Source organism: Bos grunniens, chromosome 16 (assembly GCF_055505025.1).
Source record: "Bos grunniens cultivar Pamir isolate PY7600 chromosome 16, Bosgru_T2T1.0, whole genome shotgun sequence".
Classification (NCBI taxonomy): Eukaryota; Metazoa; Chordata; class Mammalia; order Artiodactyla; family Bovidae; genus Bos; species Bos grunniens.
Window position 1 is genome coordinate 30284997 of NC_141180.1, and position 25735 is coordinate 30310731.

The 25735-nt window shown below is 50.1% G+C and overlaps 1 protein-coding gene across 10 annotated transcripts in view; it reads right to left on the reverse strand.

Annotated features, from left to right (window-relative positions):
• CFAP74 (cilia and flagella associated protein 74) overlaps nt 1–25735 on the reverse strand; it is an 89573-nt gene that overhangs the window by 24979 nt on the left and 38859 nt on the right. For all 10 annotated transcript variants that reach the window (XR_015143321.1, XR_015143320.1, XR_015143319.1 and 7 more), the window contains 14 exons: nt 25391–25493; nt 24902–25059; nt 23802–24003; nt 23131–23178; nt 22735–22890; nt 21233–21406; nt 20787–20905; nt 18318–18384; nt 17843–17932; nt 8483–8647; nt 7007–7169; nt 5803–5879; nt 5177–5299; nt 863–984 (listed from right to left, as the gene is read on the reverse strand). Coding sequence is in view for 6 of the 10 variants with exons in the window: in XM_086344131.1 (XP_086200257.1) it covers nt 863–984; nt 5177–5299; nt 5803–5879; nt 7007–7169; nt 8483–8647; nt 17843–17932; nt 18318–18384; nt 20787–20905; nt 21233–21406; nt 22735–22890; nt 23131–23178; nt 23802–24003; nt 24902–25059; nt 25391–25493 (1767 nt within the window). In the remaining 4 variants the exon portion in view is untranslated. The remainder of the gene's footprint in view (nt 1–862; nt 985–5176; nt 5300–5802; nt 5880–7006; nt 7170–8482; nt 8648–17842; nt 17933–18317; nt 18385–20786; nt 20906–21232; nt 21407–22734; nt 22891–23130; nt 23179–23801; nt 24004–24901; nt 25060–25390; nt 25494–25735) is intronic.

Below are 25735 nucleotides of genomic sequence, written 5' to 3' on the forward strand. Positions count from 1 at the left end.
ATCCACCCCAGGGGTGGACACACTTTGCATTGAGGTAAACTGACCAGACCCTGTTAAACCCTGGTTTCCCAAACAATCCATCTGAAACCTGCTCCGAGACCCCAGCCTCCGGGAAAAGCAGGTCGCCTGATGTTTGCAGCACTGACATCTGGGGACCCAGCAGCCGGCAGGTGCCAGCCTAATTGCACCCAGGCTGACATCGCCCCCACTTCCGGAGAGAAGCAGGACCCTGGGTACAGCAGCTGGCCAAGTACAGGTGTGTTTGGTTAGTGAAGATCCACTAAGCTCTAACTGTTGGGTTTGCCTCTTTTTTCCACTTAATTGAACTTTAGTTAAAAAAAAAAAGAAAGGGAGAGTAAAAAAGAAATGACAACCGTGGTGTCTGGACACCCTTGCAAAGCTCTGTGAATGAAACATGCTTCTTTTCTCAGAACTCCACCCATGTTCCTTCAGAGGACCAGCCCCCTCTTCTGTCTGTGTCTGCGAGGGGCCTGACCTGGTGTGCGGGGTGCCGACCCCCCCACAGACAGGGGTGATGACACCGATTTATCCTCACGGTCCTGGAAGTCAGGTCCAGACACCGTGTCCCAGGGCTGAAACCCAGCTGCAGGCAGGGCTGGTTCCCCCGGAGGCTCCACAGAGAACGCTCTCCTGGCTTTTCTGGTTTCTGGAGATGCCACGTCCCTTGGTTTGTGGCCCCTCTTCCATTTTCAAGGCCAGCAGCCCAGCAACTGTCAGCCTCTGTCTGACGCTGACCCTCAGGCTTCCATCCTATGACAGCTCTGGGGTCCCAGTGGGCTCTCAGGGCAATCCCTGGAGACCCCCACCTTGAGGTATCGGATCTCACCCAGCCAGGGCTCACCGCGTGTGGACGAGGATCGAGTCCTGGTACAGCCGATCGTACATGCAGATCTTCAGGTCTACGTTGGGCTTTGGCACCCAGACAGGCACATCGATAGCCACGCCGACGACTTTGAAATATAACTGAATTTGAACACGAAAATCCAATAACACGCATGTTCATCAGCAGAGCAGACAGTGCTTGTGAGCGCTAACACAGAGCTCAGAGCATGATCTGTAATTCCTAAAAGTACCATGTGCCCAGTCGTGTCTGACTCTGTGCAACCCCAAGGACTGTAGTCCGCCAGGCTCCTTTGTCTATGGGATTTTCTCCAGGCAAGAATACTGGAGTGGTTTGCCATGGCCTTCCCCAGGGGATCTTCTAAACCCAGGGACAGAACCTGTCTCTTGCATCTCCTGCACTGGCAGGCGGTTCTTTACCGCTAGTGCCACCTGGGAAGTCCCAGCTGTTACAAGTATTGGAAGGTTAATAATTACACTGGCCATTGGGACTTCCCTGGTGGTCCAGTGGCAAGACTATGCACTCCCAGTGTGGGGGACCCGGGTTGGATCCCTGGTCAGAGAACTAGATCTCACATGCCACAATTAAGACCTGTTGCAGCCAAATAAATATTAAAAAAAATTAAACTAACCATGTTTTTGAGATCTATGGCAGTTTTCACATTAGATCATTTTTTTTTTTGTTAATGAGCAGAGCTCTGTTTATTTTTGGATCATGCTCTGAGGCATGTGGGATCTTAGTTCCCTGACTAGGAACTGAACATTGGCAGTGAGAGCTCAGCATCCTAACCACTGAACCTAACCACTGAACTTCCTAACCAGGGAAGTCCTTCACGTCATACAATTATTTTAAAAAGTCTTTATTGGATTTGTTACAATTGGATTTATTGCTTCTGTTTTATGTTTTGGTGTGTTTTTTTTGGCCACGAGGCATGTGAGATTTTAGTTCCCTGATCAAGGGTCAAACCCCACACTCCCTGCATTGGAAGGTGGATTCTTAACCACTGGACCACCAGGGAGGTCCCCACATCATATAATTTAAGTAATCCTGTTTATTTTCAACATTTTTAAACATGAGAAGGTAGACTTGTACAATGGGTTTTCACAAACGTGTCATGCAGCTTCCTAAATATCCACATTTTTAGCGGTTTAGAAAAACCCTTTTGCTACAAAATCGTGTGTCACACAGGCTGTGCACATGGCCAACACAGATGGAGGCTCAGGTCTCTCAAGGGCCCAGACACAGAGGTGCTTCTCCCTGCAGTCAGACCCCGAGTCCTGGTCTCAGAGCTGGGCTTTGTGGGTGTCTTGCCAGGTGAGTGTGTGCACAGCAGCCCCTCCAGGGTAGCGCCAGGGACCGCCAACCCACAAGACTGTGTGGGGGGCGTTCCTTCCTACCACCTGCAGGACTGTGACCTCAGAACACAGCTGGACCAGATCCGAGGCCACTGGGTCACTGAAACACAGCCCATTTCCAGGGCCAGAGACAGACCAGACAGAATAAACAGAAAGCAGGTCCAGGGAGATGGAGCTGCTGGGGCAGTTGGGAGAGGGTTTGAGGACAAAGGCAACCTCTTCTGTCAGAGGCAGCAGGGGTGGGCTGGGGCAGTGGCTGAGAGGCTCAGAGGCCCCAAGCAGCATCCTGGCGGCAGGGCCAGGCAGGTCACAGAGAGGCCGGTCTTGCCAGCACCTGAATCAGCTCCAGGCGAGCAGATGGACTCAGGGGGTGACACGTGACAAATGAGGGTGAAGAAAGACCCAGGCCTCGGAGTTCAGACTTCCACGAAGGAGGGCAAGGAAGCCCCCATCTACAGCAGAGCCAGCTGGGTGGGAAAGAGAGGCCTGGACATGGGAGGGGGGCCGTCCTCATGGGAAGATGGCAGCAGTGCCCCCAGACCCCTGGATGGGAAGGGGCTGCAGGCTGGCAGATTCCAGACCTGTCATAAGGGGCCTGGTCTCAGGAAAACAGGCAGGCAGGATGGGAAGCCCATACCCCTGCTCACCCAAGGAGGCTGAGAGCTGCACAGTGGCTGCGTGTGTGTCCCCAGTTCTGGTTGGGAGAGGTCAGTGCGTGGGGAGCAGTCAAGGTGTTCACTGCCTGCCTCACTCAGCAGGGCCCCCATGGGCTGGCACATGCTTGATTCAAAGTCACAGCCCCAGCCAGGCTGTCCTCTCTTGAGTGGTCGGTTACCCAGCACTGGCCCGTGTTCCTTCCCGTCACAGAGCAGGGGCTCTGTGGGGTCCTGTAGGGTACCAGGGGGCTCCATGGGGTCCTGTAGGGTTCTCTGAGGCTCTGTGGAACTCCAATTGGTACTACTGACAGGGGGCAGTGTGAGTATTGTGGAACACTATGGGGTACTGTAGGGCACGGCCCATTCCTTGGGGTTTCTGTTCAAACAAATGAGTGTCTTGTCTCAAATCTCTGGCCGCTGAATAGGAATCATGGCAGAGCAGAGACTTCCGAAGCAGTGAGGAGAGGACAGTGCAGTGAGCACAGATGCATCAACTGGTCACAGCTGGAAAGAGATCACCTGCCCGGAAACATGGACCATGGTGTCAGGTCAGAACTCCTAAAGCAGTGGCAGCAGGTTCAGAGGAGATTCTAATAATTCCAGTGAAACTTAAGTGTTATGGAGACACTGAAGGCCAAGAAAGAGGGTCAGTAAGACGGACACAATGTCACACTGTATTTCGGTCATAAGGAAGTGCTGGCCGAGTGTCCTGCTGGGCACAGTCTGTCCTGGAGGGTTTTCCTCTTCCATTTAAGAAGTAGAAAGTCATGTGGGATTTGGGGGCTGAAAGTGGAGGGGACTGTTCATGGAATGGAAAGTAGAATTTCCAAATAACAGGAAGAAAAGGAATAAGTAGCAACTTGATTAAACCAACCAAAACAAGAAAATTGAAAGTGAGGAAATAATATCATAAAATGAATAGTCAATACAACTAATGGAAGAAGTAAAACAAAGTGTGTCAGTGTTTTGGAGATTAATTCTTTGTCATTTGTGGTAACAGTGGTGAGAATGGGCACTCTTGTCTTGTTCCTGATTTTAGAGGTAATGCTTTCAATTTTTTGAGAAATGTCTGTTTAGCTCTTTTGCCCACTTTTTGATTGGGTTGTTCATTTTTCTGGTATTGAGCTGCATGAGCTGCTTGCATATTTTGGAGATTAAGTGTGTCAGTATTATGCTGTGAACACACTGGAGTGTCCCCATAAAGGCAGACAGCATTAGTCGGATCCATAGAAAAAACCTGGCTCCTTAAAATACATACAGAGTAAAAAAAGGATAAATATGGGAGGGGACACAGGGAAATGAGGCTAAGGGGAAGCAGAGGAGAGCAGGGTGGCTCTATCATTATCGTGGGAGCGGCTGTTGTTAGAGATGTCTGAGCAGCAGGGGGGAAGAGGTCTGTTTGGTTCTGGCGGAAGGCATAGTTTACTATAAGAAAACAACCACAAACCCTCATGCATCAAACAATCAGGCAGTTGTACAGAGCCCTCTGTGAGGCATGTAAGGAGAACTTGTCAAAGGTTGGGTCACAGGGAAGGTGGACATGTGGAAGGAACATGGAGGGATGCCAAAGCACCTTGAAAGAGAGGAATGGAGCTGGAGGATTCACCCTTTCTGACTCCAGACTATACTGCAAAGCTACAGTCATCAAAACTGCATGGCACTGGTGCAAAAAACAGGCACACAGACCAATGGAACAGGATAAAGAGCCCAGAAATAAACCCATGTACCTATGGTTACCTAATTTATGACAAAGGAGAAAAGAACATACAATGGAGGAAAGACAGTCTCTTTAATAAATGGTGCTGGGAAAACTGGACAGCTACAAGTAAAAGAGCGCAGTTAGAACATTCTCTAACACCACATCAAAAATAAACTCAAAATGGACTAAATTCCTAAATATAAGACCAGAAACCATTAAACTTCTAGAAGAAAACATAGGCAGGACACTCTTTGCCATAAATTGCAGCAACATTTTTTTGGATTTGTGTCTGAAGGCAAAGGAAATAAAAGCAAAAACAAACAAATGGGACTTAATGAAGCATAAAAGCTTTTGCACAGGAAAGGAAACCATTGAGAAAACTGAAAAGACAAAAACCAAAAAAACAAAAAAAAAAACATGAAAAGACAACCTACTGAATAGGAGAAAATGTTTGCAAATGATATGACTGATAAGAGATTAATATCCAAAATATAGGGTTGGCCAGAAAGTTCCTTTGGTTTTTCTGTAATATAGGCCCCATATGGTTGGGTGGATGGAAGGTGGAGGGCAGGACCCCATGCCTGGGGAGCAGCATGGTACTCACAGTTGGGCACTGCTGATTCTTAAACACAACCTTGAAACTGTTCTGGACCGTTCCCGGGACAATCGGGGTGAAGATGACGGGCACCTTGATGGAGCTGAAGGGGCCTATGTCCCCCTCTGTTGTCTGCAGGGAAGAGAGGCGGAAGGCTGGTCAGCCTTCACATTCTGGACAGGTACCTCCCATGGCCTCACCATGGCCAATCACTGTGTGGTGGGAGGTGGCAGCAGCCATGTGTGCACTTGCTCTCCTGATGACCCGGGCCTTGCACACACACGTGAACACACATGGATGCACACACACGCACACATGTGGACACACACACACATGGACACACACACATGTACCACATGGACACACGTGCACACACACGTGGACCCCACCCCCACCCCTGCCGCTCTGGCTAGTGAGGCCCTACACGGAAGTCTCCTCTGCGCTCAACAGGGGCACCCAGGCCTGCCTCTTTGGCTCTGGGTCTGACCTAGCCCAGTTGGGGATGGGGTGGCCAGATACGGGCTGAGATAGCTAATCGCCCAGAGGCTACAAGTCCGATGACCAGACTAGTCTCATCCAGCTCTGGTCAGATGGACAGGCCATCCCAGGGCTGGAGGAAGGCAGGCCTTGCTGACCTCTCCCAGCGAGAACTCCATCTGTTCCTCATTGGGAGGTATAGTCATGATGGTGGTCAAGGTCACGCCCTCTGATTCTGGAAGAGAAGGGGGTTCACAGGTGAGGCTGGCCAGGCCAGGAGAGCTGGGGCACCAGGGCCCCTTCCTCTCCCAGACCAGGTGCTGTCCTGGAGTCTGTGGAGGCCACCCCAGCCCTCCTGAACAGATACCTCATCCTGACAATATCACGTGCTGCCCTCCCACCTGTCCCCAGGGCTGGCGAGGGCCCTCACAGGGGGCACCCTGACCCAGGCAGGGCCCCCACCCTTCCCCCTGACCCAGGTCTGCAAAGAAGGGCCACTTGGTGGCACAGGAGGACCGGAGTGGAGTGGGGTTGTGCCCCAGGCCTGGGCAGGGTGTCCTGACCCTTCTGCGCCAGGACAGGGGTCACAGGGCTGTAGGGTCAGTGCAGGTAGACAGCCTGGCTCGTTGGCACAAGAGGCTGTCACTGTGGCCCCAGGTTCACGTGGATGTGTTTCCACTCTCACAGCTCCCATGGCCATCTCCTGCATGGGGGCCTTGCGAACTCAGGGACCCCCAACTTCAATGCCATGTATGGTCCCAGGCCTGGGGTTTCTTGGGTGGACTCAGACAGTGGTCACTGTGGCTTCTGGAGTGGGAGGCCTAGGTGGGAGAAGGTCCTGAGTTGCTCAAAATGGCCTAAGAGCAGCATGTCTGAGAGAGGACAGCAGAGAAACATGGGGAAGCTAAGTGGACCATCTGAGGCTTTGCTTCAAGGCAGGAGGAGCTGAAAGTGGACTCGAGACGTTTGTATTAAGAGGAGAAAATGGTAGAAAGCTGTGTGAGGGCTGGGCCCGGTGGGGTGGGGGGGAGGATGGGGGGCCAGGCTGGGGTGGTAGGGGGACGGGGGCTGCCAAGTCCTGGAAAGGTAACACAGTACCCCCTCCAGCCTGTTTTCACAGTTGTTTGGCCTTGTCTGTGTGGACGTGCTCTAAGTGGCTCCGGAATCTGTCCTCTGAGGCCCTCTGACCCAACCCATAGGCCCTCTGCCTGTCACATGGCTGGGATTCAGGGCCTCTGTGCTGAGGGCCCAGGGCTGCATGCTGAGTGCTGCCTCTCTGCCCATCACATGGCTGGGACTCAGGGAACCTGTGCCAAGGAGCCCAGGGCTGTATGCTGAGCGCAGGCCATGGGCCCAGCTCACCGATGGGGTGCCCCTCCTCCTGCTCCTTCACGTCCAGCTTTCCAGACTCCTTCTGGCTTGGTACATCTGTAGGAGATGACTCATTGCCCTCCATCTGATGCTCAGAAAAACTGGTGGTGAATTTATCATACAAACTTTTGTCTTCATACGTGAAGGTACTACTCTGAAAAGAGAACATGATACCTTTAGTGCAGTCCATTTGCCTTTCCCATTAGCTATCCAGATCCACCATCCCTGAGGTGCCACGCTGAGAACCCGGCCATGATCTGGGCTGGGGACCAGGGCTCCTGCATGACCCGCTTGGCAGCTCTCCATTGACCTGTGCTGAGTTTGCCTGGGGCTCAGGGCCTCCTCTAACGCAGGTGGTTTCCTCCTCAGCCCCTTCCTAGAGACTCTGCACACAGGCATGGGGCCGAGTTCCTCCAGGACACCTGCTGCTCTCCACTGTGAGCTTGGGCACCCCCCAGGCTCCAGCCCAGAGCTCTCCTGACTTTGGCCCAGATCCCTGCAGGCTGAGAGCAGGCTGGCTTCTTCTCTGCTCCTTTCCAAGAGGCCACTGACCCGCAGGCCTCTCCCCTGGGCTCAGGAACAGACTGACTGAGTGCCTGCTGCGTGTGACTCAGGGTCCATGGGGGACCTGCAGGGCATTGTCCTGGTGGAGCTGCCATCCAGCTGCTCAGACGCCCACTGAGACACAGAGCCAGTACCCGTGGAGAGCCTGAGGGCCCGGCCACTTGTCCTCCCTCCATAAGCCTGGCTCCTGCACCCCCTCTTCCCTCATCATCCCATGCTCTGGGTTCACACCCCAGTCCCAACCTCTGTTGCAGCAGCTGGCCCATGTTACTGTTCAGGGTACCTCTGCCTTCTCCCTCTCCAGGGGAGACCCTTCCAGGACCTTTGCTGAAACCCCTTAATGCAGCAGAGAAAACAGACTAAGTGCTTCTTATAGGAAAGTTTCAACTAATGTATTTTGAGGCAAACTTTCTCTCTCTGTGCTCACCCCCAAATGACCACCACACCCCTTCCCTGACCACTGGCTGTTTTAGAAGTTGTCTCCATGGATGGGGTCCCTCCTGTTTCTGTTTCCTTGGCAGCACATGCACAGCCTTCCCATGAGAGGAACAGGGCCTCCCTCATACTTTTGAGAGAGATGTGGGTGCGGGGCAGGGTTTGCTGAGCTTTTCAGCCTGAGGGGTCTGGGATGCCCCTACTCTGAGAATGCTTGTCCACTGCCTTGCCAACACACGTGACAGGGGACAGTGTCCTGCTGCCAAAGTGTGCTCCCTACAGAGTTCGAGCACTTCCAGATGGACTGGAGGCTGTCCTGCCACCCCTCCTCATCCTGCTCACATCAATAGGCTCCTTTGACTCATGGCCCACTTCACGCTCATGGGACTGTATCTTGGGGCAGGAGATACCACGCACTGCCCTTGGCTGAGCAGCCACAGCATTGACCAGGAGCAGCGGCACACTCACTAATTTTAGGACCGACTGGGAGGTGTCCATCTCACAAGTCTCTGATGCCAGAAGAAATCTGAACTTGGTGCCCAAGCCCCCAGTGTTGGTCAGCGTGATGGTCCGGATTGCAGTTTCACCCACTGTGTAGCTGCCAAAGTCGATGAGCTCCTTGTCGAGGGACAGCTGTCAGAAGACCTTGAGTGAGCCAGGGTGACCACAGCAGGTCTCCTCTCCCACCTGCCACCCCACAGCCGAGGGGACACGGAGCTCTGACCCCATCCCCACACTCATGGATAAGGTCTGCATCTGGCTCCATGGGGGAGAGGAAAGGTCTCTGCACTGTCCACGAACACAATTCACATGCCAGAAATCATAAACTCGTGTATTGATCATGACATTGGGGAGCACCTGAGTCCAATTTTTAAAAAATCAAGCCAGCTAAAAAGAAGTGAGCTATCAAGCCATAAAAAACATGGAGCAACCTTAGATGTGTATAGCTACATAAGTGAAAGAAGTCTGTTTGAAAAGTTTTCAAACTGTATGATTCCGACTATACAGCATTCTGGAAAAGGCTAAAAAAATTCAATGGTTGTATATTAATAAAAGATTCACCATAGCAGGAAGATATAACAATTATAATCACTTACGCATCTGGCAGACTATCAAAAGTACATGAAGCAAGAACTGAGGAAACTGAAGGAGAAATATAGCTCTACAATACTCTTCTCACAATGAACAGAACAACCAGACAGAAGATAAGTAAGGAAATACAGAACTTGAGCAGCACAATAAACCATGGGATCTAACAGATGCACGCAGAACACTTCACCCAACAACAACACATATGTTTTTGTCAGGTGCACACAAGACATTTTCCAGGATTGACCATAAGTTAGGCCACAAAAGACTCAACAGACTTTAAAAGAGAGATATCATACAAAGTATCTTCTCTGACCACAACAGAATACAGCTAAAAATCAAAAACATAAAGAAAACAAGAAAATTCACAAAAGTATGGAAATTAAGCAAAAAATCAAAGAAATCACAAGAGAAATTATAAAATAACTAGAGATGAATGAAAACAAAAACACAATACACCAAAACTCATGGGATGCAGTGGAAGGGTCACCGAAGGGGAAATTTATAGCTATAAAAACTGACATTAATAAATGACAGATCTAAAACAAACAATTTATGTTTACAACTCAAGAAATTAGGAAAAGAACAAACTAAACTCCAAAACTAGCAGACAAAATAAAATAAGGATCAGAGCAGAGATAAAGTAGAGAATAGAAAAATAATAGAGAAAATTAATGAAACCAAAAGTTGGTTATTCAAAAAGATCAACAAAATTGACAAACTTTTGCCTACACGGACTAAGAAAATAAAGACTCAAAGTAGTAAAATCAGAAATGAAAATGGGGACATTAATACTGATTCTGCAGAAGTAAAAAGGATTCTAAGAAAGTACATGGGCTTCCCTTATGGCTTAGCTGGTAAGAATCCACCTGCAATGCGGGAGACCTGGGTTTGATCCCTGGTTTTGATCCCTGGTTTTGATCCCTGGGTTGGGAAGATCCCCTGGAGAAGGGAAAGGCTACTCACTCCAGTATTCTGGCCTGGAGAATTCCATGGACTGTACAGTCTATGGGGTCGCAAAGAGTCAGACATGACTGAGTGACTTTCACTTTCATTTCAAGAGAGTACTACCCTTGTACCAACAAACTGGATAACCCAGAATTCCTAGAAACACAAAAACCTTCCAACACTAAACCACAAAGAAATAAGACAATTTGAATAGACCTATAACTAGTAAGAAGACTGGTTCCACAATAAAACATTTCCTGACAAGGCCCTGACCTGATGATCAAAATGTCATTGCAGGGTCCCAGGAGGAGGACAGAAAAGGGCTGGGGGAATATTTAAAAAAAACAATGGCCGAAAAAGAGGGGCAATCAACAGTAACACAATAATAGTGGGGGACTTTAACATCCCACTTACACCAAAGGACAGATCATCAAAACAGAGAATCAATAAGGAAACACAAACCTTAATGAAACATTAGTTCAAGAGGACCTAATTGATATATTCAGGACTTTCCATCCAAATGCAGAAGAATATGCTCTCAAGTGCACATGGAACCAGGATAGACCACATCTTGGGCCACAAATCAAGACTCAGTGAATTTAAGAAAACTGAAATTGTTACCAAGTATTTTCTCTGATCACAACACTGTAAGACTAGATATCAACTACAGGAAAAAAAACTGCAAAAAACAAACTCATGGAGATTAAACAATACATTACTAAATAACAAAGAGGTTACTGAAAAAATAAGAAGGGAAATCAAGATTCCTAGAAACAAATGACAATGAAAACACAAGAACCCAAAATCTATGGGATTCAGCAAAAGCAGCTCTAAGAGGGAAATTTACAGCAATACAATCCTACCTCAAGAAACAAGAAAAGCATCAAATAGACAACCTAACTCTAAATCTAAAGCAGCTGGAAAAAGAAGAACAAAAAACCCCAACGTCAGCTGCTGCTGCTGCTAAGTCGCTTCAGTCGTGTCCGACTCTGTACGACTCCATAGACGGTAGCCCACCAGGCTCCCCGTCCCTGGGATTCTCCAGGCAAGAACACTGGAGTGGCTTGCCATTTCCTTCTCCAATGCATGAAATTGAAAAGTGGAAGTGAAGTTGCCCAGTCGTGTCCAACTCTTCGCGACCCCATGGACTGCAGCCCATCAGGCTCCTCCGTCCATGGGATTTTCCAGGCAAGAGTACTGGAGTGGGGTGCCATCGCCTTCTCCAATGTCAGCAGAAGGAAATAAATCATAAATTTCAGAGCAGAAATAAAGGAAAAAGAAATGAAGGAAATACTAGCAAAGATTAATAAAACTAAAATCTGGTTCTTTTGAGAAGATAAACAAAATTGACAAACCACTAGCCAGACGCATCAAGAAAAAAGAGGGAGAAAAGTCAAATCAACAAAATTAGAAATGAAAAAGGAGAGGTTAAAACAGACAACACAGAATACAAAGGATCATAAAAGAATATTATGAGCAACTGTATACTAACAAAATGGACAACCTAGAGGAAATGCACAGATCATTAGAAAAGTTCAACCTCCCAAGACTGAACCAGGAAGAAATAGAAATTATGAACAAACCAATTACAAACACTGAAATCCAAACAGTGATTAAAAATCTCCCCAAAAACAAAAGCACAGGACCAGATGACTTCACAGGGGACATCTGTAAAACATTTAGAGAAGAGCTAATGCTTATTTTTCTGAAACTCTTCCAAAAAACTGCAGAGGATGGAACACTTCCAAACTCATTCTATGAGGCCCCCATCACCCTGATACCAAAACCAGGCAAAGACAACACAAAAAAAGAAAATTATAGGCAAATATTACTGATGAACATAGATGCAAAAATCCCCCCCAAAATTTTAGCAAACATAATTCGACAACATGTTAAAAAGCTCATACACCATGATCAAGTCAGGTTTATTCCAGGGATGCAAGGATTCTTCAATATACACAAATCAATCAATGCAATACACCATATTAACAAACTGAAATATATAAACCATATGATCATCTCAATAGATGCTGAAAAAGACTTCGACAAAATTCAGCACCCATTTATGGTAAAAAACGCTTCAAAAAATGGGCATAGAAGGAACCTCGACGTAGTAAAGGCCATATATGATAAGCCCAAAGCAAACATTATTTCCAATGGTGAAAAACTAAAAGCATTCCCTCCAAGATCAGGAACAAGACAAGGGTGTCCACTCTCACCACTATTATTAAACATAGTTTTGGAAGTTCTAGCTATGACAATTAGAGAAGAAAAAGAAATAAAAAGAATCCAGATCAGAAATGAAGAAGTAAAACTTTCATTGTTTGCAGATGACATGATACTATACATAGAAAACCCAAAAGAAACTATCAGAAAATTACTAGTGAATTCAGCAAAGTCACAGAATACAAGGTCAATCCACAGAAATCACTTGTATTCCTATACACTAACAATGAAAAATCAAAAAGAGAACTTGAGGAATCAATCCCATTCACCACTGCAACAAAAAGAATAAAATTTCTAGGAATAAACCTACCTAAGGAGACAAAAGAACTGTATATGGAAAAGTATAAGACACTGATGAAGGAAATCAAAGATGGCATAAACAGATGGAGAGATAGTCCAAGTTCCTGGGTAGGAAGAATCAATATTGTGAAAATGACTATACTACCAGAGGCAATCTACAGATTCAATGAGATCCCTATCAGATTACCAATGGCATTTTTCACAGAACTAGAACAAAAATTTTCACAATTCATATGGAAACACAAAAGATCCTGAATAGCCAAAGCAGTCTTGAGAAAGAAGAATGGAACTGGAGGAATCAAACTTCCTGACTTCAGATTATACTACAAAGCTACAGTCATCAAGACAGTATGGTACTGGCACAAAAACAGAAATATAGACCAATGGAACAAGATAGAAAGCTCAGAAATAAACCCATGAACCTATGGGTGCCTTATATTTCACAAAGGAGGCAAGAATATACAATGGGGCAAAGACAGCCTCTTCAATAAGTGGTGCTGGGGAAACTGGACAGCTACATGTAAAAGAATGAAATTAGGACACTTCCTAATACCACACACAAAGATAAACTCAAAATGGATTAAAGACCTAAAGTAAAACCAGAAACTATAAAACTCTTAGAGGAAAACATAGGCAGAACACTTGCTGACACAAATCAAAGCAATATCCTCTATGACCCACCTCCTAGATTAATGGAAATAAAAACAAAAGTAAACAAGTGGGGCCTGATTAAACTTAAAAGCCTTTGCACAGCAAAGGAAACTAAAAGCAAGGTGAAAAGACAACCCTCAGAATGGGAGAAGGTAACAGCAAATGAAACAACTGAAAAAGGATTAGTTTCCAAAATATACAAGCAACTCGTACAACTCAATACCAGAAAAACAAACAATCCCATCAAAAAGTGGGGAAAAGACCTAAACAGACATTTCTTCAAAGAAGACATACAGATGGCTAACAAACACATGAAAAGATGCTTAACATCGCTCATTATGAGAGAAACTCAAATCAAAACTACAATGAGATATCACTCCACACTGGTGAGAATGGCCATCATCAAAAAGTCTGCAAACAATAAATGCTGGAGAGGGTGTGGAGAAAAACGAATCCTCTTGCACTGTTGGTAGGAATGTAAATAAATATCATATACTGACACATACATATGGAATCTAAAAAGATGGTACTGATGAATTTATTTTCAGGACAGCAATGGTGAAACAGACATATGAAATTTACAATACCATATGTAAAATAGATAGCCAATGGGAATTTGCTGTGTGACTCAGGGAACTCAAACAGGGGCTCTGTGACAGGCTGAAGGGCCGGATGGGGCCAGATGGGAGGGAGGTTCAGGAAGGAGAGGACATGGGTGTACCTATGGCTGACTCTTGTTGATGTATGAGGGAAAACCACAAGATTCTGAAAAGCAATTATCCTTCAATTAAAAAAGTTTTTTTAAAAATGGTTGAAAGCTCCCCACCTTCGATGAAAGACATGATTACAAACACCCAAGAAGTTCAATAACCTCTGAGAAGGATGAACTCAAAGAGACTCGTGCTGAGACACCTTGTAATCAGACCGTTAAAGGCCAGAGAAAAAGTGAGAACCTTGAAAGCAGGAGGAGAGAAATGATGTGTCACACACAAGGGAGCCTCAGTAAGATCATGGCAGATTTCTCAACAAACACCTTGGAGGAGAGAGGGCCAGGAGCCGATCTGCTCCAGGAAGAAAAATGTCAGTCGAGAATCCTAAATTTTCAAGAGTGTCCTTCAGGGGCTTCCCTGGTGGCTCAGTTGTAAAGAATGGCCTGTCAATGCAGGAGACAAGGGTTCAATGCCTGGTCCGGGAAGATCGCACATGCCACGGAGGAACTAAGCCCACGCACCACGAGTACTGAGCCAGTGCTCTAGAGCTGCAACTGCTGAGCCCACGTGCCACAACTACTGAAGCCTGCACTCCTGGAGCCCTCGCTCCACAAGAGAAACCGCCACAATAAGAAGCCTGAGCGCCCCAACGAACAGTAGCCCCCAATTACTGTAACTAGAGGAAAAAGCCTGCAGAGCAACGAAGACCCAGCATAGGCAAAGATAATTAAATAAATAAAATCATTAAAAAAAACCCAAAACTGTCCTTCAAAAGACAGGCCCAGATGGACAAGAGCTGCAGGAGTTCTGCCTGCAGGAAATGCCCCAGCTAGTCGCGCAGGCGAGAGGAAAGGACCCCAGAGAGTAACCTCAGGCTCTGGAAAGGAAGACACACAGTGCTGGTGTCAAAGTCATGATGGTTTGTAACAGCAATTTTAGTTTCCTACATGATTTAAGATGCTAACATAGTCTTTTAAAAAGCATTTTTTAGCCTAAAAGCTGGTGTTATTGTAACTTTGGTTTATAACTCCACATTTTGTTTTCTATAGAACTAAGAAACTGATGTATCTACCAATTTCTGTTTATGTTACTGGATGCGCAAGTAATACAAGTAATTTTGTGACATCAACAACTGAACCGAGTGGGACAACGCTATAAAGGAGTGGAGCTTTCATGAGCTGTTAATGTCAGACTGATACAAACCCAGATAGGATAGTTGTGACTTTAGGATGCTAAATGTAATCCCACCACAAAGAAGATACACAGAAGGGGATGAAAAAGGAATTTGAGCATTTCACAACGTAAGGTCAGTTCAACATAAAGATGACAGCACTGCAGGAGATGAGGGACAAAAGAACTTGCAGGGCATGAAAACAAATAGCAAAACGCCAGGAGCAGAGCCCCCCGCAGCACTGAGCCTCAGAAGTTCCGACACAGACTGCAGCACGGACGGCCCTGCAGGGCACTGCACTCCGTGAAAGAAGCTGTTCATAAGAGGAGACATGCCCTGTGATCCCACTTACATAAGGTACTTAAAGTCATCAGGTTCACAGAGATAGAAAGGAGAATGGAGGGTGCCAGGGGCTGGGGGAGGGTGGGGAGCGAGCATTTAATAAGGAGAGCTCTAGTTTTGCAAGATGAAGACTCTGAGATAGACGGTGGTGAGGGCTCAGAGTGCTGTGAATGTACGGAATACCCCTGGGCTGTGCACTTACAGCCAGTTAAGATGTATATCTATGCCATGTGCGGTGCTGGTGGTGGTATAGTCCCTAAGCCGTGTCCAACTCTTGCGACCATGGACGATAGCCTGCCAGGCTCCTCCGTCCATGGGATTTCCTACACATGCCATGTCTAGGTATGTATTTTACTAGAGTTAAAGCCTGAAAGAAAAGAGACTTAAGAGCTTAATAACCAAATGCAATATGTGAGCTTGACTGTATCTCAGCTCAAAAAACCACAGTTATATAAGGTGGTCTGGGGACAACTCAGTACATTTGAATATGGACTGGGTGGGAGGTGATGACTAGGAATGTGGTTAATTGTATTTGAGATGCTGATGTTTTATAAGGATGGGTATTGAGCAATAGGAAATTGCTGCTTCATTCTGAAGTGGGCCAGGTAAGCAGATAGACAGACAGAAGAAGTGGCAAATGTTGACAGTGACTGGATTCAGGAAGTGATTATATGGATATTCTTTCTGCTTTTCATTAATACAAAAATTTTCTTAATTAAAAGAAAATATCAATTCCATGTAACAAAGGAGATTACAAACAAAATGAAAAAGCAGCTCATGGAATGGAAGAAAATCATTACAAATCACATTGATAAGAAGTTGATATCCAAAATATGTAAAGAATTCACACAACTGAATAGCAAAAATACAAACCAACCCAAACAATATGATTTAAAAATAGAGGAATTGAATAGATATTTTCCCTAACAAGACATACAAATGGCCAACATGCACACGAAAGGTCCTCATGAAAGTATCACTGATCAGCAAGGAAATGCACATCAAAACCACAGCTCCCTGTTGTCTTGTATCGTTAGAACATCGTTGCTGTTTAATTGCTGAGTTGTGTCTGACTCTTTGCAACCCCAAGGACTGTACCCTGCCAGGCTTCTCTGTCCATGGGATTTCCCAGGCAAGAATACTGCAGTGGGTTGCCACTTCCTTCTCCAGGGGATCTTCCCAACCCAGGGATCGACCCTGCATCTCCATGTCTCCTGCATTAGCAGGCAGATTCTTTACCACTGAACCACCAGGGAAGCCATACCATTAGAATGCTGCTGCTGCTGCTAAGTCACGTCAGTCATGTCCGACTCTGTGCGACCCCATAGACGGCAGCCCACCAGGCTCCCGTCCCTGGGATTCTCCAGGCAAGAATACTGGAGTGGGTTGCCATTTCCTTCTCCAATGCATGAAAGTGGAAAGTGAAAGGGAAGTTGCTCAGTCATGTCCAACTCTTAGCGACCCCATGGACTGCAGCCTACCAGGCTCCTCCATCCATGAGATTTCCCAAGCAAGAGTACCAGAGTGGGTTGCCATTGCCTTCTCCGTACCATTAGAATAGCTGTTATCAAAAAGAAATAAGTAATAAGTGCTGGCAAGGATGTGGAGAAAAAGGAACCTCATGTACTGCTGGTAGGAATACAAACTGGTGATGCCACTGTGGAGAACAGTATGGAGACTCCTCAAATAATTATAAAGAGAATTACAATATGACCCAGTGATCCCAGGTCTGGGTATTCGTCCAAATGAATGAAACCAGTATCATCAGAAGAGTTGTCTGCATGCTCATATTCACTGTAGCACTATTTGCAAAAGCCAAGACATGAAAGCAACCTAAGTGTCAGGTCCATCGACAAATAGATGGATAAAGAAATTGCGGTGGATATAAAATGGAATATTATTCAGCCATAAAAAGGAAACCTTGCCATTTGGCACAATGTGAATGGCATTATGACACATGAAATAAGTCAGGTAGAAAAGATGGGTACTGTATGATTACACTTATGGTGGAATCTGAAAAAAAAAAATGGAGCTCACAGATATGAAAAAAATAAACCAAACAGATTGTGGTTTCAGGCGGGGGTGGGGGTGGTAGAATGGGTAGAAGGATCAGAAGGCACGAACTCCAGTTACAAGCTCTGGGGATGTGAAAGCTGCATGGTGACTATAATTTACAAAAGAAACCCATCAGGTGACACCACAGAGCTTCTGGGAGGAGCAGGTCTCCTGAGATGAGCCCGAGGGTCTCCTCTGACCCAGGGGTCCTGCAAGCTGGATGCCACCCTGTGCAGACTCTCTGGAAGTTTGCAGCATGGGCGTGGGTACCCACCTCCCCAGACACCAGCCTCAGACCCGCCTCCCCCCCACCCCCGATGCTCAGCACAAACTCACAGAGCATTTCTTTGTTGAACATTTCAGTGGAACAGAAAATCCGCCTGTCTGAGCCAGAAACGAGACATTTCCTTCCAGATCTTTGTTTATCTAAAAAATAAAACCCCGACCACCCACACATTTGCAGCTTCCATGTGACACGTGCTATCTGGACAACCCACCCCCACTGCTGCCTAAGGAAGGGGCCTGCAGCCCATCCCACTGGACCCGCAGGCATCAGCAGTCACACTTGCCACCCAGGGATGCAGAAGGGCCTCCGTGTCACCCTGTCTGAGCTGAAGAAGAGTCTCCAGCATGTTTTGGAAATTAGCCAAGTGGAGGCCACATGCCACTCCCTCTGCATTACAGTGTGTCCTTCCTCCATAACAACATCCTGTGGAGCCTGTGGCAGCGGAGACCCCAATTCCACCCACCACCCTCTCGAGATAGTAGAAAACCCCTTTTTTCACAGCTTGGTTTTTGGACTGACACTCACCATGGGCTTGAAGGTGACAAGCACTTCGCAGGACATGCCGGCTGATAGTGGGCCTGGGGGGTCAAAGCTGCGGGAACAACAACGGAGCAGGGCTGAGCCTCCTGCCCTCATGGACCACAGATGGGCTGGAGCCATTGTCCCAGACAGCCAGTGCCTGGGCAGGCCATTGAAACCTCCTTCTCACCCTGTCCCGGGGGCTGAGCCCCTGCTGCCTCCCTGGGGCTCAGTCCACAGGAGATGCTCCAGGGACATCTGAGTGTCAGTTGTGTGAGTGAAGGAGGGGAGGGAGAGAGGAGGGAGGGAAGTGGGGAAAGGAGGGGAGGGGGAGGGGAAAGGGAAGGAGGGAGGGAAGGAGGGGCTGGCCCCAGAGGGTACAGATGCTATGGGGTGAGCAGTGGTCATGGTTCCCTGGGGGCATGAGCCAGGCCTGGAACCAAGGGTCTAGGACTTTGGTTTCAAGGTGATGGGCTGTGAGCTAGGCAGGGAGGCGGGGGGTGGGCGGGGACTGAAGGTGCTACATTCAACTGGAGCCATCTGAGCCCCACTTCAAGTAAAAGGATCAGGAAAACAGCCTCACATTCCCAGTGTTCTGGAAGGACTTTGAATTTGTCTGAAAAAAAAGAGCCCCCCACAAAATTGCTAACATGAAACACGAGGTCCATTTTCACAAAGTTGGATTTTACCTCTTGTACTTTGCTTAGAAAACACAAGCAAAAACTTAATATTAAAATCTGTCTCTGGCTGGCAGCATCCCAGGGGCTCAAGGCAGAAGTAGACCCGAGCTCCTCATGTTGGGAGGGAAGTGGTGTTAGACAAACAGAGTCCCAAATGGCATCTCACCAGTGGATGGGTCAAAACCCAGACCTGAAAGCTGTGCACAAACCAACAGGGACACGGCAAGGGGCAGGGCCAGACCCCAGGACCTCAGGCGGCAGAATTACTGAAGGGAGACTTTTACAGACGTGAGAAAAGAACCAGAAATATCAGCTGATCTGAAAGACAGCTTGGGACCTTCAGAAATGAGGAATATGGCAACTGGAATTGGAAATGAAATTAGTAATTTCAACAGCTGATTAGATACCATAAAAGAGAGAAGTGAATGGAGGGACAGACCCCAGAAACTTGCTCAGAGAGATGACGGCAAAGGCGGGGGGCAGTGTGATACAGGGGTCAGGAAGCATGGGGGTGCAGAGCAGACAGGTTTCAAGTCGAGCACAGAGGGCCGGTCCGTGAGGATGGATGGGGACAGTGTGTTAAGGGCCAGGGAGGAGGGATGTCCACAGTTGTTGGCAGAGCCTGACCAGGAAGCACAAGGAGTTCTAAAACGGCTCTAGGAGACAGCGATCCACGGCAGACACGGTGGTGGACATGCTGGACCCCAAGGGCCCGGCAACCTCATGGCGATCAGAGGAGGCTGGATAACCTATGAAGACAGGGGACTGGCCGGAAAGCCGACTTCCAACGGCAAGAGCATAAGCCAGCAGACAGGGAGGAATATCCTCAAGGTGTTGAGAGAAAAAGCTGCCCATAAAACATTCCTGATCCAGGCTGGGGAGGGTGACTTGGGGTGGCCGAGGTGATGTGACCAACCGACTGTGCACCCCCGCCCACTCCTCCAGAAACCACAGATCCACAGGGAGAACCAGCCACACGGAAAGCCCCAGTGTTAGCACGCCCGACAGTGGAGGACATGCGGGTGATAAACGTGGAACAAGGGAAGACAGAAAAGGGAGTGAAGATCCTGCATCTGGCTCACAAGCTGCACAGAATGGACAGTGAGTCCAATGGGGAGACTGACCAGAGCCCCGGCCAGCGGCACAGCCCTGGAAGGCACCGCAGGCAGCGGACAGGGCCTTGGAGGCTGCAGCACTCACACAGCAGGAGCCACGCACACCTGGGTACTTACAGCCCCGGGGACCTCCCCATTGATGATGAGGAGGAGCAGCAGAAGCCAGGAAGGGCAGGAGAAAAAACCCTTAACGAAGAAGTCAAAACGCTTAAAGAGCAGAAGAGAAATGGGCCCTGCAGAGAGACACAGTAACGGTCGTTATGAGGGAAATGAGGGAAAACAAAATAAGAAGGAAGAGAGGATTCCAGGGACCAGAAGGGATCACAGATGAGAGGATCTGGCTCAGGCATCAGCAGGGTCTCAAGAGAAGAAACCTGAAACTCTGGAGCAGACTGAAAATTTAAAGAGTTCAAGTACACAGTCCTGAAATAAAAAGACGGCTTTTTTCTTTACTTTGAGGAGGCACAAGGCCCCACAGGGAGCTCTTACTCAGAGCCATTGACCTCAAAACACAGAGGAGGAAATGTCAAGCCATTCATCAGGGAAAATGGGGCTGGCCTGAGGACGGGGGCCGAGACACTTCAGAAAATGCCCGCGGGCCCCAAGTGTGGTTCAAACAAAGAGGCTCTGGGAGCAGCTGCAGGGACTAAGGCCCGGCCCATGGCAGCCCCACTGCCTACTCCACGTGGATGAAGTCCTGCAGGCTCTCATCCACGCCGACCAGCTTGCAGTAGTTAATCGTGTAGGTGGCGTTGATCAGCGTGATCTTCTTCTTGTACACTTTGCCCACATCAAAGTCCTAGGTAAAGCGAGTGAAAAGTTAATACTCAAAGCTCTCTGGTGGCTGCTTCTCGGCACCTGACAGCCATGCCTGGGAGACCAGGACGTCTCCCTGGTCTCCCAGGACCTCCGCCTCGGGCAGGAAGGGGGTGCCTGGGGACCAGCGGGTGTGGGTCTCCCAGCAAAGGGTTGGGTGGTGCCTGGCTCCTCCAGGGGGACTGGGAAGTTGTGATGTCCCGGCCTCCCTAGGACCAGTGCCCTCCTGGGCCGGTGCCTGAGCCCTTCCATGGGACCCTGTCACCCTCAGTCCCAGGTGAGGACACTGGTACCGGGACTCTGGGCTCACCTTGAAGTGGATGAACTTGGGCTTGCTGTTGAAGGGGCACCCTCTGAACTCACGCCCTGATGCCACCTGTTTGTGGATCACCCCACTGCGTAGCCGTTGCATTGTCCGTGCCAGGATGTCCTTGTCCATCTTTGTTCCGCCCACTGGCTTCCGGTCCACATCCTCCTTGGATACCTGGGGATTGACAGGGCCATCTGGAAAGCCTGGCCAGGCCTCCCTGGGGGCAGCTGGGGAGTGAGGGACACAAACAGCCAGGGTCACTGAGGCCGCATGGGGTGGAGAGGGAGCCACGTGGGGAGGGGAGCATGCAACATCCAAGGTGGGGCACCAGCAAGGTGGTGGGGGTGGGGGACAAGAGGCTGAGCAGAGCCATCCACAATCTAGAGGATTTCTGGAAAATAATGGCAGAGGGGGGTTTTCTAGGTTTTTTTGTTGTTGTTCAGTTGCTCAGTCGTGTCCTACTCTTTGCGACCTCATGGACTGTAGCATGCCAGGCTTCCCTGTCCTTCACCATCTGCCAGAGTTTGCTCAAACTCATGTTCATTGCCATCCAAGTATCTCATCCTCTGTTGTCCCCTTCTTCTCCTGCCCTCAATCTTCCCCAGCATCAGGGTCTTTTCCAATGAGTCAGCTCTTCACATCAACTGGCCAAAGTATTGGAGCTTCAACATCAGTCCTTCCAATGAATATTCAGGGTTGATTTCCTTTAGGACGGACCGGTTTGATCTCCTTGCAGTCCAGGGACTCTCAAGAGTCTTTTCCACTACTACAGTTTGAAAGTATTTTAAAATCAGGCCAAGAAAAAGTTTTTGAAAATTTCTACAGGAAGCAAATTTTTTCAAGTGGCACAAAGGTGCAGCCCTGACAGTTTCAGTGACTTAGACAGGGAGCCTCTGGGGGCCTGGCTCTGGTGCCGGGGCTGACCCAGGGACTGGCACCCTCCTGCCCTCGCACTCTGGGGTGGAAGCTGGCCTGCTGACTGGTGACCCCTGTGCAGTGACCCCAAGCCTGAGTGGGGTAGTGCCCAGCTCCGGCCCAGTCAGCCAGGCCTCCTCAGAACCAGCAGAACCAAATGGCTTGACCCTCAGAATGACGGGAATGAGTTTGCCCATAGATAGAGGTGACGCCCTCCCAGGTGGCCAGAAACAGAGCTGGGGCCAGCATCCTGCCACGTGCACTGGATACTTGCCAACTCCATGGCTCACGGAGCTATGCCTGCTGGGATGACCACTGCCCTGACAGAAGGCTGTCAAAGGAAGTGTGAGCAGGCCTTCCAGCCACAGGCTTCCCAGTGGTAAGTGCAGGAATCAGGGCTCACTCCCCCACCCTGAGCCCCAGCCTGCATCTGCTGTGTGCGGCCCCTGCCGGCCTGTATGCTATGGGGCAGGGAGGCAGTCAGGAGAAGCCGCAGAGCAGCACCCATGACCGAGGCCCCAGCAGTCATCAGGACGGGGTGAGGGTGGGTGGGGGAGACGGGGCTGTGTCTGTGTCTGAGGAGCTACCTGGAAAGGCTTGTAGTCCTCCTTCCAGAGCCCGGGGATCTCCGGCCAAGCCAGTGTGTCCTCCCCGCCAAGGCTCCCGTCCCCCTGGACAGACTCACTGGAGATGGCCGTCAGCAGCGGAGAGGACTGGTAGAATCTGGACCTGGTCTCCTGGAGCTGGGGGAGAAAGACACGGCTCATTCTAGAAAAGAGAACATGCTGACAGGAGGAGGACCCCCCAGGCCCCTAGGCCCCCCACACATAGATGGGAAGGAGGACCCCGGGACCCCAGGCCCCACTCTGCATCAGAGACCAGAGCACACATCGTTTGTCACTTCCATTTAAAGTACAAATGTCTACACATCGTGAAAGCCTTTCTCCAGGGCCCACATATGTGCTGGAATCCCCTTCACAGACCTTTATCTGCTCTTGGGCTGGACCTGGCCTCTGTCCAGGGACATCAGGCTGGAATAGGGATAAGGGTGGAGATTGACGTTGCTGCAGGTGAGAGAAAGGCCCCCCGCGGAGAAGAGCAGGAGCACTCTGGCTGGTGAGACAATAGGGAGGAGGCAGCAGGAGGTGCAGGCGGGGGCTGCCCAGGACAGCAGGGTGGAGAGGGGCACTGAGAGGAGTGGAGACCCTGGGGGGCAACATGCAATGAAGCCTGGGGGCCCAGCCGGCAGCACCCTTGTTAGAGCCAGTGATCTGGGCCTTCAGGTTGGGGATGCACAGGGCAGAAGTGGAAGGGCCACCCGGGGTTAAGGACAGGGTCCCAAGATCCCTGTCCCACATCTTCAGGCACAGTAAGCAGGTCACCAAAACGATGCACATGTAAGGCGGCCCGAGACGATCTTGTTTAGGGTACGGGTGGCTGTGGGGTCTGCCTCTCAGTGGGTGAGGCACCAGAGCCCCGGGAGGCTGCCACCCGCCTGCCTTGGGAGGGAGCCTCGAGGCCATCCATGGCCCTGGTGGTGGGGGTGGGGCATCAGATGCAAGCAGGAAGTAAAGGTACTGGGGCCAGGGCGCTCTCCGTGGTGCTGATCTTGGCTGGCAGGCATGGTCCTGTTGCCGCCAGGGCATCCGCTCACCAGGGGACAGCAGAGCGGGGCCTCTGTGCTCTGCCCATCGCAGAAGGTGGCCACGTAACTCCAGGTCTGGTCTCTCAGGCTCCGCTGGCCTGCGGGTCTCGGGGGCTCAGGCCGTGGCCTCCTCCGGTCCTCCACAGCCTCTTCCTTCAAGAGCCGACTCACAATCTCCTGCTTCCTGCGCTTCTGCTCCTCCTCGAAGGCGCTGCAGGGAATGCTGTCTGGGCCGAGAGCCAGATGCCCCCGACCAGAGAGGCTGGGCCCACTGGGCTCCAGGGGAGCAGATGAGGAGGCCCAAGGGCTGCCGGGCCAGAGACCTGGGGCGCCAACCTTGGGCTCTCGTGTCCCTGCTCTCCTAGTCCCCAGACTTCTGCGGCCTGGCTGAGGCTCAGACCAGGGCAGCCTTGGGTGGGAGGGTGCTGCTCCCCACTTGTCCCTCCCACGTGCCAGGACTGAGAGCCTCAGATGCCAAGGAGCTTCTCCCCCACCCCGGGACCCCTGCAGGTGGGGCAATGGTATGACTAGGGGACACTCCCTAGCAGCAGGACCAGGAAGCCACAGCTGGGCAGATGCTAACAGTGACCACGACGGGCGGGGCTAGGAAGCCAGAGAGGGGAAGGGACGGGCCTCCAGCAGGGAGAGGAGACACAGAGCCTAGTGTGCAATGCTGGGCTAGGTGGGAGAGCTGTGAACTCGCTCTAGCATCTTGGGAAGCCCTCCAGAGGACCCTTTTCTCTCAGGGTGGGCACAGCCTAGGACCTGTGAATGGGGACCTTGAAGGCCCAGGGGTTCTGGGGGATGACGGGGTGCAGCACGGACTGAGGCACCACTGAGCACCTGAGACCAGAAAGTGAGCCCAGGCTACCCTTGCCTTCTGGGAGGGAGGAGAGGGCTAGTGGGGGGCTGGGCACGCAGAGACAAAGGAGTGAGCCACTCGACATAGGGGCATGCCTGGTGGCAGAATCAGGAGGGGCTGTGCTCTGAGGCCCAGGAGAGGTACCTCGCGTGGGGTGGGGGTGGAAGGGAGACGCAGGGCGAGAGGCAGCCTCAGTAGTTGTGGCAGACGTGCCCCCACTACCCTGGGGTGCTCCCAGCATGCTCACCGGTTCTGGGCCTCCAACTCCTGGCGCCGGCGCTGATGGCACAGGTGCTTAAAGGCGTCCCCACCTTGGGCCAGAATTGCCTTCTTCTCCGCCTGGGCCTTCTGTTCTGCCAGCTCTGTCTTGGCCTGGCCCCATGCTTGAAATTTCCGGAGCGTTTCCTTGGGAAAGGAGAACATGGAGGCTCCAGCATCTGCAGGTGTATGCAGGCACACTGGAGCTTTCTATCGGGTGGGTGACCTCACACTGTACCAGACACACAGGTGGTGAGGACGTCACCACCACTCCCCATGCACCCCCAGCTGCCTCTCCTGAAAATCCTCCAGGGCTTCCCTTGCAGATTCCTTCCCACATCCCTGGCCTAACTGACCCCCAGGCCCCACTTTCCCCAGGAAGGCCTGGGATGCCAGCACACGGTGTGCTGAGCCTGAGAGGCTGTCCAAGGGCAGGCGGGCGCATGCGGTCCTGCCTGGATCCCGGAAGGGCTCCTACCCGGTTGGCGGAGATACTGTTCTTCAGGGCCAGCACCGCGTCCATGCGCCTGCGCATGTGCTCTCGGGTCTCCAGCTCCTCCTTCTGCTCTTGCTCACGGATCCTGAAGGGAGGGCCTGGTCACCACTTGAGCAGCCTCAGGGCTGGGAGGAGCCCCAAGGAAATAGCCAAGTGCAAGCGGGAAGAGAGCTGGGCTGCACATGAGCCGCGAGAAAACGGTGAGATCAATTTCTCTAGATCAGTCCTTGTCTGAAAGCAGCAGCTGTCAGCTCAAAACTGAAAGCACACGATGACATGAGGGTTCAATGATAAAATCAGAGAATTTCAACATAAAGGCAAGTGGCC